The following is a 17,653-nucleotide window of genomic DNA, read 5'->3' as shown; positions in this document are numbered from 1 at the left end:
ATGGTTGGTCAGATGGTCAGCCAGAGGATTTGGCATTTTGTCCATCTCTTGAGTCCTTCCCAGGGACCTGGAGAAGGCACCTGTTGTTCTTTGTTCCTGCTAAAGTTCTCATCGGAGGATGCTACTCCAAGTCAAGTCAAATACTTTTTGCAATTGATTGATGGGGATTTTGTCAATACCGAGGGTGTTTAAGAAGGTGCCCATCAGTATTGGAACTATCTTTGCTTCCTTTTTCTTCTTCTACTACTACTAGTAGTAACAGTTTTAATGTGCGTTAATGGGATTAAGAAAAATAGTTACTAACATACTTTGAACCTGGTGAAATGAACCTGGTGAAATAAACAGGGAGGGAAGAACAGGAACAGGGAGGGAGGGAGGGTGATTATATCAACAGGGTTGGTGGGCTTCTCTTTACGGGTGATTGACTGCTGAGCAGTTCTCATGAGAACTGGCATAATTGAGTTTGACCAAACAACTGGAAGGGTTTTCAACTGAATTCTGTGGAAATGCACTGAGGAAGTAGACGTGAAGAAACGTCTTAGTGAAAATCAGAACGAAGCTGGAGGTGTTCACGGCCTTGGTTGCTACACATAATAATCCCGTCGTTGACCCGGAGCCCATCCCTGAGCCGCTTGACAAATCTCAGGTTTCCACAGTTGGAAGGTTCTCAAGATTAGTTCTAGTCCAACTTAGGGATCTACTACCACAACATCCCCACTTAGCTTCTAACGAAAACCACCTAGCTTCTAATTCAACATCAACACAGGAGGGCAGAGTGTTCTGACCCAGGCTTCATCAAACTTAATGAAACACAAACTGAATTTAAAAGTAAAACCTTTTTTAATGTGACGATGGAATTACTTGCATTCCCAGCCAAAACTCGTTAGACACAGTTCCTCCAGATAAGAGCACGTTTTTCCGTGCAGTCGAATGCTGCCAGGAAAGAGAAGCCCAATTAAGGCTAACACCAACCAACCCCAAAACCCAGCAAAACCCGACCAGAGAACAGAGCTTCAAGACGGACTCGGAGGTTACTGAACTGCTTTGCTTCCTGCAAAGCTCTTCATCACTGAGGACTGACTTTTATCCCTGATGGGAGGGGCAATCATCTCCCAGCTTTACTCCTGAGTCACACTTTCTGTTCAGCTGCCCTTGCCTTCTAGCAGCGACCTGGGAAGGCTCCCTGGGGTCCTCTGCTGCTCCGGACTCCAATGGCTCCGAAGGCAGCACCCCACTCCCAGACGGTCCTGGCCCCATCCCTGCGTCGGACGCAGGGCCCTTGTCCAAATCCTCTCCAGACTGCCCAAGCAACACCATGGCTTCTGTCTGCTACCTGATTTGCTGGCAGCTAACTGTCCCATTCAGCCAAAGGCCCAGGACAAACGGCATCTTGGTTAATGGGCCTGGCCTGAGGGTGTGGGGTGGAGGGTTGGATGCCTGTTTCAACTCCGACCCCCAAAACGACACTATAGACACTGCACACCAGAACAACTAGACACAAGGGGAGTTTTTCCCCGAATGCCATCACTCTGCTAAACAAATAATTCCCTCAACGCTGCTCAACTATTTACAAAGTCTGCGCTCGTATTCCTATTAATCTTATCACTCCTTATCACCCATCCCCTCCCACTTGTGACTGTAACTTGGTCACTTCTATCCTTACGATTTAATATGGACTGTTTCCTAGTATGATTTGATGGCTTATTGTACCCTATGACTATCATTAAGTGTTGTACCTGATGATTCTTGACTCTTGACGAATGTATCTTTTATGTACACTTGAGAGCCTTTGCACGGACACATTCATTGTGTGTCCAATGACCCTTGGCCAATAAAGCATTCTAATCTATTATTTGAGCCAGGGAGAATGGCCAGGTGAGGACCAGCAGAGGCGGAAAGCTGAGGAGGGGGACTGGAGGGTGAGAGCGTGAAGCTCCGTCCCGAGGATGGGAGACGTGTTCTTGACATCTGAGGTCCAACTGAATTCCACTTCTTCTTCCCAGATGGGCCTCGGACCTTCCGGCCGGACCTCAGATGTCAAGAACACGTTTCCCACTCTCGGGAGTTCAGTGATGGAGCTCACCTCCCAAGACCTTGATCAGGAAGTCACCCGTACAGCAGAAAATGACGTGCAGGACATTCACCTTAAAGCAAGTTTGTGCTGGTAAGTTTTCCTCTCCTTCAAAGAGGCCTTGAGACCAAAGACGAAGCTGACATTCAGTTGGGACAGACAAAGACTTGGAGAAGGAAGAACTCCCCACAATTATTCGCGCAGGACAAGGATGGGATTTGGAAAGCGCTTGGGCTGCAACCAACAATCCAGGAGAATAAAAAAAATGTGCATTTATTTCTTTAAGTGTGCGAAACCTTCACGTGCTGGAGAAGGAACCAAAATCAGTGCTGACACAGCTGACTCCGTCTTCAGGAAGCAGCGTATCAGCTGGCGGGAGGACGAAAGCCTCTGAGGTCCCCCTCTCTGTGAGAAAAATCAGCTGCGGACTGCAGAGAAAAAGAGGAAAAAAAGAACTCCCCAAGAGCTTGAAGAACTTAAAGCAGCTGACATGACTGCAGCTTTTCCGATATTCAAAATCGCACGATAACAGGTGGTCCTTGTATATTTTGCAGAAGTTTGTCTAGATTTGTCTGCAGTTCTTGTTAAAACACCAGCCACCAACATGTCCTTCAAGAACCTACTCAGCATGTGGTTTTCACTCGTTCTCTTAGGAGCTGGTAAGTTCTGTCTGTTTTACTGTATTTCTAGGTTTAGTTTCAAAACAGGACTGAAATTTGGGGCTCAAAACGCAGTTTGTTTCCTTGAGTCCAGCTTGGATCATTACAGGAAAAGATATAAAACTCTGGAGGGACTTGGATCCCATTCAAAACTGCTGCATTGGAGAAAAACGTTAAGAAAAAGGCAGATAAGATCAAAACTACAAACTCTATCAGAAGAGATAGGCGATAATTCCTCATTTTTTTCTTTACAAACCAAACATAAAGATGACACCATTACCTATTTTTCATATGGATGCATTATGTTTACTCAACAGCAGAGTCTAAATTAACACGACCAAAACCCCAAATTCGGACCAAAATGTAACAATAATGCAGGTCCAGACCATGTAAAGAAAAATGTCAAAAGTCGCAGATAATTTTTCCATTAATAGGAAGATCGTACAAAATCTTCATTGCCTCCAAGATCTCAAACAAACATAACCTAACATTTACTGTGGATTTAATTTCTTGTTGTAGTGAAATGTTAATGCTTGTTTTATTGTTTTTCAAAGTAAAATCATATTGATTTGTAGGCACAGGCTGTACATTTTAATATTTCTCCAAAGGAATATAAATTCTGCTTTTATCTTTCTGTTTCAAAACCACAGCCTGTTGGGAAAATACATATATGATAAAAAATATATATGTTACTTTTATATATATTTACAATATCAGAGGGAGAGATTCAGCCTTGCTCTTCTAGATGCCAGCCTGCCATACTGGGAAACTGAAGCTACTCATTGTTCCTTCTTTAGACGTCGGTCGGTTCATCAACATCTTGGAACGGGTGCAGGGAACATTACCAAAACAATTCTTTTTAATATGACTGGACAATGAGGAGATAAAAGGGTAGGAGGAAGAAAGAAAGGGGACGTTAATTGGAGAACCTTCTGGGGCAACCCTTTAATTTTGACTCTCAGCTATGGAATCATGATTCTTCACTGCCGCATAGCTGGAGAAAGTGGGAGTGGGGGTGTTAACTGAGTAGCTCTTAGTAGACAAAATATAATTTGTTTGATAGGTCAAGGTTAAAGAGTGTGGGGCGCAGAAAGAATTGGGACTTACTTTGGGATTGGTTCGTGCGATGGGATGATGAGTAAAAAGGAGATGGTTTGTAGGTTAGTACAAACCCGGGACAAACATTGTGGGGATGATGGAAAACTTTTAATTTCGGAATTCCACAGATGTGCCAGGTGCTCTTCTAATAAAAGTACTTTGAGATTATACTTGTCTTGGAGTTACTGACAGGAATGGATGTTCCCTGGAACACTGACGTCGGTCTTGCTTTCGTATATAACAGGTTCATCCAGTATTTCACTGCAGCCTACTCAAACCAGAGATCACTTCAAACCTTAGACCACGCCTTCCCACACCTCCAACTCCCATTATGGTATACGGGGAACAACATTTTGAAATTAAACATATCCGCACACTCACCGTGGATCCACACAATATTTAGTAGCATGGAAACACCTTCCCTCCTCAGAAAATGTATGGGTAGCCAAACGACGTGTAAAAGCCTCACCATTACTAGGGAAGTTCCACCTGAAATGCCCTCACAAACCATCTTAAGTTGTAAATGTAATATATGTTTTATGTTTCCAGATGGATTTCTCAATTTTTTTGAGGAAGGCAGTATGACAGATCCGTGGATCTGCCATTCTTCAATGGAAGAATAAGGGGGGTGTTGATACAAGTAATCCCTTTTGATATAACCTGAATATCTTAATTCTTGTATTGAATCTGTATAACTTGCACATGATATACAACTGGGGACTGGAGCCCAGAGGCCTGGAAACTTGTCACCTCTTGGAGAGACAGCAAGAGGAGAAGGGGCCATAAAAATTCCAGCTTCGAAAGAAACTTCCCAGGAATCTCTTCTCAACTACGTTCCCAGAAAAAATAATAGGGGGTGGGAGGAATTAACACGTTGCTTCTTTGTATTGACAAAATCCACACCGGACAAAGTGGGGGTGTTTCTAACTCCCTTTATCTAAGCTGCATGCCTGGAGGGATATCAGACCCTGCTTTGAACATCGCCTGGATCTTTTTCCTTTTCAGTAAAGAATTTCTTTTGAAATACCCAGTTTTCCAAAGTTCATTCTTATCCTTTGATGGGGAGAGAGTCTGGACCTTAAATAAGGTCTCTTGTGGCCCAATTTTGAAGGCTTCCTTTCTCTTTTCTTTGATTTTTACAGAAGACATTGAAACACAAGTGAATGGCATTCTGGGACAGTCTGTCACGTTCCGAGTGAAGTTCTCTTCACCATTTGATTCAATTTCCTGGACTAAAGTTGCCAGCAATAAGTCTGAAATTATTGCTGTGGGGACCTTTAAGGATCCCTGTGGCCTCCTGGTCCCCGACCCAGCCTATCGAAAGCGAGTGAACTCCTCCAAGGACTGCAGAGAATTACATCTCAGCCATCTCAAGAAAGAGGATGCTGGCAGATTCACAGCAGGAATTATTCCACCAGGTGCAGAAAAGGTGGATGAGCCCTTTGATCTGCAAATATTTCGTAAGTATCCCACCCATGGCAGTCAATTCCAGGCCTCCCTCCTTTGCCCAGAGTGATATAGCAATAGCACTTAGGCTTATATACTTCTACACAGTGCTATTACAACCCCCTCTCTAAGCGGTCTAAGTATTTTGCCCCCAACAATCTGGCTCCTCCTTTTACCCACCTCAGAAGGAGGGAAGGCTGAGTCAACCTTGAGCCTGGTGGGATTCGAACTGCCAAATGCAGGCAGCTGGCAGTCAGCAGAAGTCGCCTGCAGTACCGCACTCTGACCACTGCGCCATATGGAGATGGGAGGCTTTTCAGGGGGGCTTTGGTGGGGGTGTGTCGACATTCTGAAGCGATGCACTTGCTGCACGGAGCCCAGGATCATCCATCCCACTTAGGTTAGGGTGACCAAGAGTGTACTTTACGGGAGCAAAAGTTATCACCGAAGCAGCAGGCTCCCCTCTGCCCACCATCTTCCAGGCCTGGAGCTTTAACATTCCTGAGGACGCGCGTTTCCATGGCGCTCAGGCTGGGTTCTGCCTACTTTCTCCCTTAGAAGGGGGCCTGTGGGAGTCCACCGCAGCTCCCTCCAGGCTCCCCTCTCCATGGGGTACAAGCTGGATTGGGCAAGGCCAAGTGGGCTCCCAGATGGGGTGTCAGGAAGAAAGAGGCAGGTGGGCTTTGAGGCTGGAATCTCCCAAGAGGCAGTTCAGGGTCCTCTTCATGGATGTGGTGGAACCGGCTGGATCTACAAATTCCTCGGGGATAAATCAAGGGGTCCTTTAGGGTCTGAGCCTGGAGCCTCATCCTCTCTCCCTCCATCCCCAAAGAGGAATTGGGGTACCTGCAGAGGGGTACCTGCCCCCCTCTATCCTGGTGGGCCTCTCCCTGTACAATGAGTGACATATGTGAGCGGGGGGAATTATTCTGGGATTGCTATTATTTGTGACTGAAATGCGTAACACATTATTTTCCCCGGCTCTAATCTAAGCAAATCCATGGATTGAGCCACCACTGTTGCTGTCCTCCTTCCTCCTTGGCCCCCCTGTGACTCTGTGTCCTTTCACAATGTGATGCCTCCATCTTCTTCTCAGGGCGCTTGCTGGACTCTGAGATGAAAGTGTCCTGCACTGGAGTTGGAAATGGAACTTGGAAGCTGAATTGCTCTGCAGGGACTTGGGAAGATGGGGTGAAATTCAGTTGGCCCTCAGATGTCCAAAGCAAGAATCCCCCCCTTGGGAGTTCTGTGACCGTCACCTCCCACGATCTCAATCTCAACGTCACTTGTGCAGCAGAAAACCCGGTTAGCAAGGCGTCCACAACAGTCTCTTTAAAGAAAGTTTGTGCTGGTAAGTTTTTCTCTCCTTGAAAGAGTCCACGGGACCAACGACGAATCTGACATTTAGCTGGGAGACAAAAGGTCCTACAGAAGGCCCAACTTCCCTCTGTTATTTGTGCAGGAGAACACGGGAATTGAAAGGGGTTGAGCTGCAACCACAAACCAAAAGAAATTGTTTATTTATTTATTTGTTTGTTTATTAGTTTATTTATTTGGTTTGTGAATTGCTTACAAGGTAATAGGTATAAGTAAAAACATAGTTATGAATACGTGGATACATATAAGAAAAATAAAAGAAATAAAAGAAACAATAGGACAGGGACGGTAGGCACGTGACAGAAATCAGTGACACATATTTTTCCCGTTTTAATCTAAGGAAAACCATTGATTGATCCTTGCTGTTGCTGTTTTTCCTTCCTCTCTGGCTTCCCTGTGAGTTTTTGTTCTTTCCCAAATGGTGTCTCTCCATGTCCTGCTCAGGGCGTTTGCTGGATTTTCAACTGAGCGCGACCGGCACTCCCGTTGCAACTGGAAATGGAGGTTGGTGGCTGAATTGTTCTAACGAGCCCTGGGAAGAGGGGGTACATTCAGCTGGAGCTCAGGGGTTCAGAGAAAGGATCCCGCCCTTGGGAGTTCTGTCATCAACCTTTCTCAAGACCTTCCTCCTCTCAGTGTGACCTGCTGAGCAGAAAACCTGGTTAGCATTCAGGACAGTCTCCTTAAAAGAAGCTTGTTTTGTTTTGTTTTGTTTATTTGTCAAGCGATTATAAGATAACAGGTATAAGCATAAACATAGTTATGAATACATGAAATGGATACAAATAAGAAAAACAAACAACAGGACAGGGACGGTAGGCATGTTGGTGCACTTATGTACACCCCCTACGGATCTCTTAGGAAAGGGGTGAGGTCAATAGGAGACAGTCTAAGGTTAAAGTTTTTGGGGTTTGGAGAAAAAAACCACAGAGTCAGGTAGGGTATTCCAGACATCGACCACTCTGTTGCTGAAGTCGTATTTCCTGCAGTCAAATTTGGTGCAGTTTACCTTGAGTTTGTATCTATTGTTTGCTCTTGTGTTGTTATGGTTGAAGCTGAAGTATTCATTGACAGGTAGGACATTGCATTGTATGATTTTATATACTATATTTAGATCGGACCAAAGGTGGCATAGTTGTAGGTCTAGAATTTCGAGTCTGGTGGCATAAGGTATTCTGCAAGGAGTAGAAGAGTGGAGAACTCTTCTAGGGAAATATTTCTGGACTTTCTCAACTGTGTTGATATCCGATACGTAATGTGGGTTCCAGACTGATGAGCTGTATTCAAGTATTAGTCTAGCAAATGTTTTGTATGCTGTAGTTAGTAGTGTGATATTACCAGAGAAAAAGCTACCTAAGATTAGGTTAACAACTCTTAATGCCTCTTTGGCTATGTAGTTACAGTGGGCTCGAGCACTTAGATCATTAGAGATGAGTACCCCAAGATCCTTGACAGTGTTTGGATCATCAACAAGGTCTTGACTATTCAGCCTGTATTTTATTTTCTGGTTTTTTTGGCCAATATGTAGGACAGAACATTTATTTGTTGAGATTTGAAATTGCCATTGTTTGACCATTCTGATACATAGTCGAGGTCTTTTTGAAGGGTAGCAGTATTGTCTGTGGTGTTGAATAGCTTTACATCATCAGCGAAGAGAACGCAGTTGCTCTTAATATGATCACAGAGGTAATTTATGTAGAGTATGAAGAGAGTTGGTCCTAGAACACTGCCTTGGGGGACACCATTGTTGACAGGTACAGAATTTGATAGGACGCTCCCAATTTTGACCATTTGTTGTCTTTTTGACAGGAATGCTTCTATCCAGTTATGCAGATGTCCAGAGATACCATAAGATTTTAGTTTTAGGAGTAGTTTGTTGTGTACCACTGAATCAAAGGCTTTACAGAAGTCTATGTAGATTGCGTCTATTGCTTTGCCCTGATCGAGTTGTGTAGTCTGTATGTTTTTGCAGTGTAAGAGTTGCAGATTACATGATAGTTTTTTCTGAAACCAAATTGTTTATTAGAGAGTAGTTGTTTGTTTCTGAGTAGAGGATGATGGATTGGTTAATAATTGATTCCATGACTTTACAGGTGATGCAGCATAAGGAGATTGGTCTGTAATTTTCAACTAGGCTGGGGTCTCCCTTTTTGAAGATGGGGATGACCGTGGCTTGAGACCATCGTTTTGGCAAGGAGCTGGTCCTGAAAGATTTTTCAAAGATTATGCTTAGAGGTTCGGCTATGGCAGTGGATAGCATTTTTAAGAAGTAGGCACATTTTCCCTCCGGTCCAATAGATAGAGACGGTTTTAGATTGCGTAGTGCTTTTTCAACATTGTCTTCTGTAAAATCGATATGTATCATTGTAGTTGTCTGTGTTTTGATGAGGAAATACTGGGTTTGATCCATTGCTGTTTACAAATACTGAGCCAAAGAATGTGTTAAAGAGGTTGGCTTTGATGGTGTTGTCATTGCAGTCTTTACCATTAGGTCCTTTCAGGGCTGGGATGGACCTTGAGTCTTTTAGTTTGTTGTTTACAAAATTGTAGAAAGCGCGGGTGGAACTGGTGCATAGAAGGTTTTCCTCTTGTTTAATGTGATAATTGGTGCTGGTAAGTTTTTCTCTCCTTGAAAGAGGTCTCGGGGCCAAAGTAGAGATGGTATTCAGCAGGTTCTGACCAGTTCTGGAAAACTGGTAGCAGAAATTTTGGGTAGTTTGGAATACCACCCCTGACTGGCCGTGCCCCCATCTATTATCCGTCTCCCGAGTCCCAGATGATCGGCTAGGTCTTCTTTTGTTGCCCTGCCCAGGAGAATGGAGCTGGAAAGCAGGTTAGTGTGGTGGGGAGGGAAGGGAAGGGGAATTTTGCATTAACCTTCCACTGCCATGCTCACCAAGCCATGGCCACCAAGCCACGCCCATAGAATCCCACTACTGGGCCATAGATAAATTTAGTCGGGAGCAAAATGGTCTCGGAGAAAGTAGACCCTCCTACACTTATTTGTGGAGGAGAACTACAGGAGGTTGAAAGGGGTTGGGCTGCAACCAACAATTCTGAAGAATAAAAATTATGCATGTATTTAATTCAAATTATGGGGTACCCTATAACATTAATGAAAGTGTCGTGTTACAGTTGATCTGGAGATAATCATTAAATCACAGATGGAAAGGACCAGGGTTGGATTTCATCCTTAAGCAAGGCTGGGTGACAGTGGACTCAGGGATCTTGTTTGGTGGGTTCTCCCAATGAGGTGACTGAACTTGTGTTGGGACCAGCCTCTGAAGGCCATGCAAGAGCTTCAGCTGGTCCACTGGGGATCAGCACAACCTGATAACCCCTGCCCTAGTTGTTGGATGGAGTCTGCGTGGGATTCCAGGTCCAGTCATCTGCCTGGGGTTGGAGGAACGTCCGTTGCAATGAGTCCAAGCGCTCTTCTCCGTTCTGGAGAACCTGCTGAAAGAGTTAACAGGTTGCTCTCTTTCAGGAAGGACATCCAAGAGCTCCTCCGGGCTGCCTCTTTGGGCCTTGGTCTGCCTTAGCAAAGTGGGAAGTCTTCTCCTTCTTGGCTGTTTGGGGCTCATCCTGAGGGTGAAATCCAGAAAAGGTACTGTCTCCCTTTTCTTCTCCTGCTCCTTCTGCCCCGGAGAGGAGCCAGAGGAACAGGGTGGAGTTGACAATGAACAGATTAGAGAATAAGGCACACCGGAGCTACTGAATAAGTGCCCTTCCCCCTTTCCTCTTCTCCTTCCCCTTCCCCTCCCCTTGCCTCGCCTTCTCAGAGGTAGAAGCAGATATAGGTAGGTATAAGTAGGTATTTGGAGTTCCCGGTCTCCCTTTGCTGCCATCCAGGGGTCATTTCAATCATGGAAGCCTAGAACGCAGGGATGATGGTCTTGGGATTTAGCACCCAAGGCCACATTCCTGACTCCCCCATCCCTCCCCTGAAGGTGTGTGTGCGTGTGTGTGTGCGTGTGTGTGTGTGTGAATATTCCACTCTGATGAATTCCATGCCTGCCTTGCAACAGAACCACTGACCACCAGGACATGGACAGCTGCTAACCCTAATGGTTCCAATCTGCTCATCTGAGCTAAGTGCAGGGGTCCATGGGTTCAAATCCCGGTAGAAGGCTTGAAGCCCAGAGAACAGGATCTGGCCATGTAAGCCTGATGTTTCCTAACATCGATAAAACTGATCCCGCAATGCCTTCCGGTCAATCCAGGAGGACAGCCTGGTCCATGGAATCGAAGATGCAAGCGACGCAGCAGATACTCTCCCTCCACTAAAGGTCATGACTGAATGTCCATTCAGTCCCACATCCACTCCTGAATCTCGACTCAAAGCATCCAAACACTGCTCCACGCAGGGCTCTGTCTAACTCTGGTCCAACCACCATCTCCAAAAGGGAAGAGTGGACAGCATATCTTCAACAAAGGCTGCATTTACCGCCACCTGCATCCACCCCCCTCGCACATTCCTGGCCACCCTGGTCAACCAGCAGGACAGTGGCACATCAAAAAGCAGGGAGAACCTTCTGTATTCCTCAAGATCCAGAATTTTAGACTGGTCCCAAGCACCTGCACAGTGCAAAACCTCCCTCACCTCAGCCAGAATCACCCAACTCAAGAGGCTGTGTAGAGTAGCTGCTCTATGTAGAATCACTCAGTACAGAGGTGGTATTCAGCAGGTTCTGACCAGTTCTGGAGACCCGGTAGTGGAAATTTTGAGTAGTTGGGAGAACCAGCAAATCTCACCCCTGACTGGCCCCACCAACCCCATCTCTTCTCTGCCTCTTATTGAGTCCCAGCTGATCGGCTGGGTCTTCTTTGGTTGCCCTGCACAGGAGAATGGAGCTGGAAAGGAGGTTAGTGGGGGTGGGGAGGGAAGGGGGGCTTTGCAGTATCTTTCCCCTGCCAGGCCCACCGAGCCATGTGCCCTCCTCAGAACCGGTAGTAAAAATTTTTTGACTCAGTAAGATCAAGATGGATTTCCATTATGAGGCCACTTCTGTTATGGTAGCAGAATGACACAGGATGCATGAATGAATGAATGGATCTTCCTGGCAAGCTTCTCCTTTTGAGTCCTCCAATCTACTCCACTTGATGGCCCCTTGGAGGTCTGCCTTTGGGTGCTTCCTGTTACCTGAAGCTCAACCATCTCCTTCGTTTCCTTCCTAGCAGTTGGAAAAGGGAGGCCGACAGACTCGCAGAGGAGCCCGCCACCATGGGATCCTACAGACAGAGGCCTCAGATGAGTCGTCCCCTCCTGCCTCTTAACATATCCATGGTCTCCTTGGTGGATTTCAAGAGGAACCTTTGGGACAAAGATGCTTTTGGGGGCCACCCAATGGACTCTATTCCCAATGTGGCTAGTGGGAGGGGCTCACAGGGTGGCTGCAGGGCTGTTCCACGTCACTTCTCTGTGGCCACCCAATGCCTTCCTCTCCTGTATCTCAACTGCCCCTCGATCTGTTTTCGCTGCTGCCTTGTCTGGACCCCAAAGAGACCATGTTGGTTTGTTTGTTTCACACTCAGGAGCTTGTACAGTTCCCCGCCCTGTGAGGTAGGCTGAGGGAGCTTCCGTTGCCTGATGGTTACTCTGTGGCCTCGGGAGATCTGCTCCCTTCTCTCCCCTTAGAGCTTGATGAAGGGTTACTACCCTGGTGTCAGCCTTAGAAGCCATATTTTACTTGGAAGCTTTGAGGCCGCCACATTTACTGCCCCGGAATTTGGGAGTGGAGAGGTGGAAGATTAGACTCAACAACATTCTTTTCTTAGAGAGTCAAGGACATGTTGCCCTGCACCTGGATAGAAGTGTCTGGAGGGATGTCCCCAGTTGGGAAGACGGTTTGATTGGACCATGTGATGGGTGGGTGGGTGCAGGGGATGGATTTTGAATTTCTTTGGGGAGGGGAAAAATGGAACTTCGAGAAAAATGCTTGTCTCGGAGTTTATTGGCTTGGAGCCTGCTAGTTGGGACACTGACACCTGGTTTTGCTCCTCCCCCTTCTTGCAGACTCCTCCTCTCTTCCCCTGGTTTCAAATCCAACTGTCAGGTCCCTGCCAGAATGCTACCAGTCCAAAGGGGAGGGGAGAAGCTTTTGGGGGCTGATTGCTTTGAATGCTTTTGCTGTAACCGCATGGGAATTGGGGAGGGGGAGTAGACCATCAGGATGGACTCCCTCCCTGCTGGTTCCAACCTCTTACCCAAGGTCGCACTATTCCAAGGATGACCTGCTATCATCATCCCGCCTCAGAGTTCTCATAACATCTTTTGTGGCATCATATTGGCTACGTGGGGCATTGGGTGGGGGCTGAACAGGGGAAATTAGCTTAATACTTCGTGTGGGAATTTTCAGACTCTGCCTGACTTCTCCGCAATCCCTTCTGTCATGGCCCTGTTGGAATCTGATTCCGAGGGGGAGGTGGAACAGCTGACAGGGCGTGGGAGTGTGACTCCAGTGGCTGTGGAGGAAACTGAGGAAGACCCAAGCCCACCCCCTCTTCATCCTAGGGCACGCAGGGAGGAATGGAGAAGGGAGCAACGTGGGTTCCTGGGGAGAAAAAGGCCCTGATTCCCTTCACTAGCTGAAGCTGGTAAAACAGGATATAAAGGGTATTTGCGCACAGCACCTTGCTGGAAGCAAAGCGTGCATTATTTTGGTTTGTCAAGTCTTATCTGAGTTCTGGTGTCCACCCAACTGTGTGTGTTGCGTTAGCTTTTGAAGTCTTAAAATTCCTTATCCTGCCTTGTCTCGTTAGTTGCTGCAGCGTGGTTTGTGTTGGTTTTTATTTATAATTTAGATGTACTTTGGGTTCGGACTGAATTTCTTCCCTTTAAGAACTGTTATTGGGAGAGTTTTTTCTCCAGCCGATGATAACTGGACATTGGGGGCCAAGTTGGAGGAATTAAAGGGACTCTCCTTACTTATAGGACTGTGTTGCCTTTGTGCCACATCCTGGGTCATCACAGCTTCTTGCTCCTTGGGAAATACCACTTCTTTCCAGGAGTCAGGCTTTCCTGAAAAGTTAGCTCAGAAAGTTCCTTACGACCAATCCTGATTGGAGCCATAGGGCAGCCCACCCCCACCCCCATTTCCATGGGGGCATCTAGTACCCCTGGGACATGCCCTCCCTCCCCTGGCCAAGCAGAGGGCTCATGGTGCCAAGCGGGAGAAGCTGAGGGCCCATCGATCGATCCTGCTGTCGCAAAAGTGAATCCATAGGTTTTCCCGTGACGAGAGGGGCACCTTCCCCAACCCCCACCCCCACTCGAAAAGGTCTCAGAGACCCCCTTTTCCAAATAAACATCCCATCCACCCCAGGACAGTCTCTGATCTGTCCATGATCACCTCCAAATTTTTTTTTGTAAAAAGCTTTTTATTTTTATGTTTCAAAAAAACGTCTCTTTTGGTCAGCAGCGTGGTTCCAGATGTTTACATTTCCATACAGACATGACCTTAGTTACATATTCATCTTTCACATTCAATTTCATATCATATCATTACATGGTATATTGAATAGATTAATGTACTTGAAATAATAAATGAACTAGAATGTAACCAAGGGGAAAATACCATGAGGAATCTGCCTTAAAATATATACGTGTTATGCAGTAGCTAGGAGATTATTGTTATTAACTCAAAAAGTGATAACTAAAATATGATTATACTGTGATAAATCATTACTATGACTTAAAGGGGAGTTAACTGAATGATGCATAAGACAAAGGGGTGGTACACTCAAATTAGTAGTTAAAGGGAAAGATCTTTGAATTTTTGAATTATTAGAACTATGATGGAATTTTTTGAACGATGAACTAAGAGCACACGATGAATTTGCAAATGTGACAGATAAAAGTATAAGTACAATGAGTATAGAACAAGAAATAAGATTTTTAAATATTATACAAAGAAGATACAAGAATATTTGAAGAAAAATGAAAGAAATTAAGGTATGAATAGAAAATATCTGTACTAAGTGTGAAGAATATAAGAATGTTTCAGAAAATTTATAGAAATCAACACCAAATTAAAGGGTAGATTTATTGCTACACTTTCTCTTTATTGTTTTTAAGGGATGAGAATCCCACACTTACATGTCAGGTGGACAAATATCTTCACCATGGGATACAATTGTGTAAAACCTCTAATTAGATATGTTGTTTTATAGTCCTCTTGTTCATTTTCCCTAATAAAAATGTGTTGTATTAAACTATTTATCTCTTTTTACTTTAAGTAAGATAATGGATTTGATCATCATTGGCTAGCATCTTTTCTGATCCACAAATGCTTCTGCCCTTCAGTAAAATATGTGACTCAGAAAAACGTGCTACACTTCTATCCGATGTTTGATAAAATGACCCTAAGTTGCCCGCTTCCTCCCATTTCACTTTGAGGAGATTAACCGAGGGTGTGTAATGGTTTGGGGGAATGGCCTTGGGAGAAACAAGCGGATGCAATTTGGGATGTGCAAGATTCTGTGAACGCAGCCTTGCAATTAAGTTGTGCTTCCAGTCTGGACTACCTCACAGGGCTAACGGGAGGAGACAACCATGAAAAATGAGAAGGGTTGGCCATTAAAGAGCAAAGGTCATTAAACATGGGATAATTGCACAAGTAGGATAGGGTGGGAAGTTTGAAAGAAATCAAGGGGAAAAGTTATTTTATTTTTTATTTTTCTATTTAAGAAAAAAGTCTTAAATTTTTTCATTTTATCAACATTCTGTAAATTTTTACATTTCCTGGTCTCCAGTTCAAATGTATGTGGGAAAATTCCCCTGCAGGTCTGTTTTCTCTCTGATGAGAACATGCCCCACACTGCATTTTGCTATTTTCTTTCTTGGGTTTTTTCTACCTTTTAAAAAACATTGTTTAAATGTTTTTTCATCCCTTTTATATTTTGCTTTTGTTTTGGTATTGTTTATGTTCTAATAGATGTAAGCTACCCAGTCCAGCAAAGGGAACACGGTGGCTCAGTGGCTAAGACGCTGAGCTTGTTGATCAGAAGGCATATAAAAATGCAAGTAGAAAAATAGGGACCCCTTTGGTGGGAAGGGAACAGCGTTCCATGCGCCTTCGAAGGCATTTAGTCATGCTGGCCACATGACCACGGCGACGTCTTCAGACAGCGCTGGTTGGAATGCTGACAACCACTTTCATGATATGGTTGAGCTATTTAAGCTGGTTTCAAAACAGAACATATGGAGGGCAAAAAAACAGAAGTGGTTAATCTGTCTGATTTGTTAGCTTTATTTAGGTCTTTCCTTTACAAGTTCCCTGTATAAAAAGGCGGATCATTTCTCCTTTTACAACTTGTGGCACAGTTGAAATAGAATTGGATCTTTGCCAGAAGAAATATTCCTTTTTAATCAAAGTTGAACAATTAATAAGAATAATTATATAGTGTTCTTACTTCCCCCCCCGCAGGTCATTTTTTCTTTCTCAGTTTTCCCCATTTTAGGAAAGCATAGACAGTAACTTCAAAATATTTTATTGTTACTTGTTTTTAAAAAAAAACAGACCCCATGAAAGAGGAGGTGGAGTTGCACTGTATGTAAAGGACCGCTATATTGCTACAGAAATGCATGAAACCAAAGATGAAAACCTCCTAGAATGCATATGGGTCAATATAAAAGAAAAAAAGAATGACATGGCCATAGATGTATATTATAGGCCACCCAATCAAGCAGAATATATGATGTCCTTTTTGCCGGCCAACTAACTAACATACGCAGGAATCATACAACAATAGTAAGTTCCTAACCAAACTAGCTGACAACTTTGTTGTCCAAAAGGTAGAGGGTGAAACTAGAGGGACAGCCATAATGGACTTAATTCTTACAAACAGAGAAGAAGTGATAGAGGGAATTGAAACTGCAGGAACCTTGGGTGGGAGTGACCATGTCATACAAGAACAACATAATACAAACACAAGCAACAGAACATAATGACGCCAGAGTCTTGGATTTTAAAAGAGCTGATTTCAATAAACTCAGACAGAACTTGAGAAAGATTCCATGGATGAAATTTGGATGAAAGTTTGGACTGCATTTCTTCCCTTTGTAGACTGTTTTTGAAAGAGTTTGATCTCCCAGTGAGGATAACTGGACATTGGGGGCCAAGTTGGAGGCATTAAAGGGAATTTATCTACTTTGGTGACTTTGTTATTTTTGTGCCACGCCCCTTTGGGTCATCACAGTTTCAGTTGTGTAGAATAGTGCCAAGAAAGTGAGCCACTATAGCAGGATCCCCAAACTTGGCAACTTTAAGACTTGTGGACATAGGTGGCTGGAGAATTCTGGGAGTTGAAGCCCACAAGCCTTAAAGTTGCCAAGTTTGGAGACCTCGGCACTATAGCTTTATTTTGCAGTAATTCTTCCTACACCTCCATTTATGTGAAGTACTCAAAGCAGAGCTTCATGGCAGAGCTTCCAATATAAAAAAACCCTCTGAATAATATGTTGTGGATGTTAGGAATGTAAGTCACCTAACAGTTTTTTGGGCTGGAAATATATAAACCAGGATAGACATTTTAATACTGTATCTTTAAGAAAACTGTAATTGGCTGTGGTTTCTCAAATGGCCATAAGATGGAGCCAGAAACCTGGGTTGTTTGAGTCTCAGAGGTCTCAGTCTCTCTGTTGTTTCTGTTGGAGGGTATTGTTGTTCCTCCTATGATTGTTATTGCTCTTTGATGTAAGTCTGTTACTGAACTGTTTTTTGATACTGGAGTTTGATATTGGAATTATCCTTGGACTGAACACTGACTGATTTAACTGTGCTTGACTTGGATTGCTTGTTTGGACTTTGCTTGAACGTTTATTGAAAGTAAAAACCTACATTAACTGTACAGTGTATCTGTGTGCTCTGTGTGTGTGTATTATTCAAACACTTCTCTCACTACGTCTCCCTGTATGCGCTCATTCTCCTAACGGGGAATTACCTCAACAGTGGAACAAGGATGTAATTGCTTAAACAATAAATAGTAAGAAACCAGGATG

The 17,653-nt window shown here is 44.4% G+C and overlaps 1 protein-coding gene across 4 annotated transcripts; it reads left to right on the top strand.

Annotated features, from left to right (window-relative positions):
• Nucleotides 1-2,437: 2,437 nt before the first annotated feature.
• LOC113447451 (SLAM family member 5-like) lies at nucleotides 2,438-14,868 on the top strand. Of its 4 annotated transcripts, none has more exons than XM_087914132.1 (6): nucleotides 2,438-2,730; nucleotides 4,971-5,288; nucleotides 6,371-6,625; nucleotides 7,096-7,155; nucleotides 10,139-10,258; nucleotides 11,833-14,868. In XM_087914132.1, the coding sequence occupies exons 1-6, from the start codon at nucleotides 2,676-2,678 to the stop codon at nucleotides 11,904-11,906; spliced, it is 882 nt and encodes a 293-aa protein (XP_087770258.1). In that variant the 5' UTR covers nucleotides 2,438-2,675; the 3' UTR covers nucleotides 11,907-14,868. The 4 variants fall into 4 exon arrangements, with proteins under 4 accessions (XP_087770258.1, XP_087770257.1, XP_087770260.1 ...); XM_087914131.1 differs by having other exon boundaries at nucleotides 11,830-14,868; XM_087914134.1 differs by lacking the exon at nucleotides 7,096-7,155.
• Nucleotides 14,869-17,653: the final 2,785 nt, after the last annotated feature.

The sequence above is a fragment of the Pseudonaja textilis genome, chromosome 16 (assembly GCF_049901715.1).
Source record: "Pseudonaja textilis isolate UNSWEBS1 chromosome 16, rPseTex1.2, whole genome shotgun sequence".
Taxonomy (NCBI): Eukaryota; Metazoa; Chordata; class Lepidosauria; order Squamata; family Elapidae; genus Pseudonaja; species Pseudonaja textilis.
This window is presented reverse-complemented; position numbering and strand designations above follow the sequence as displayed.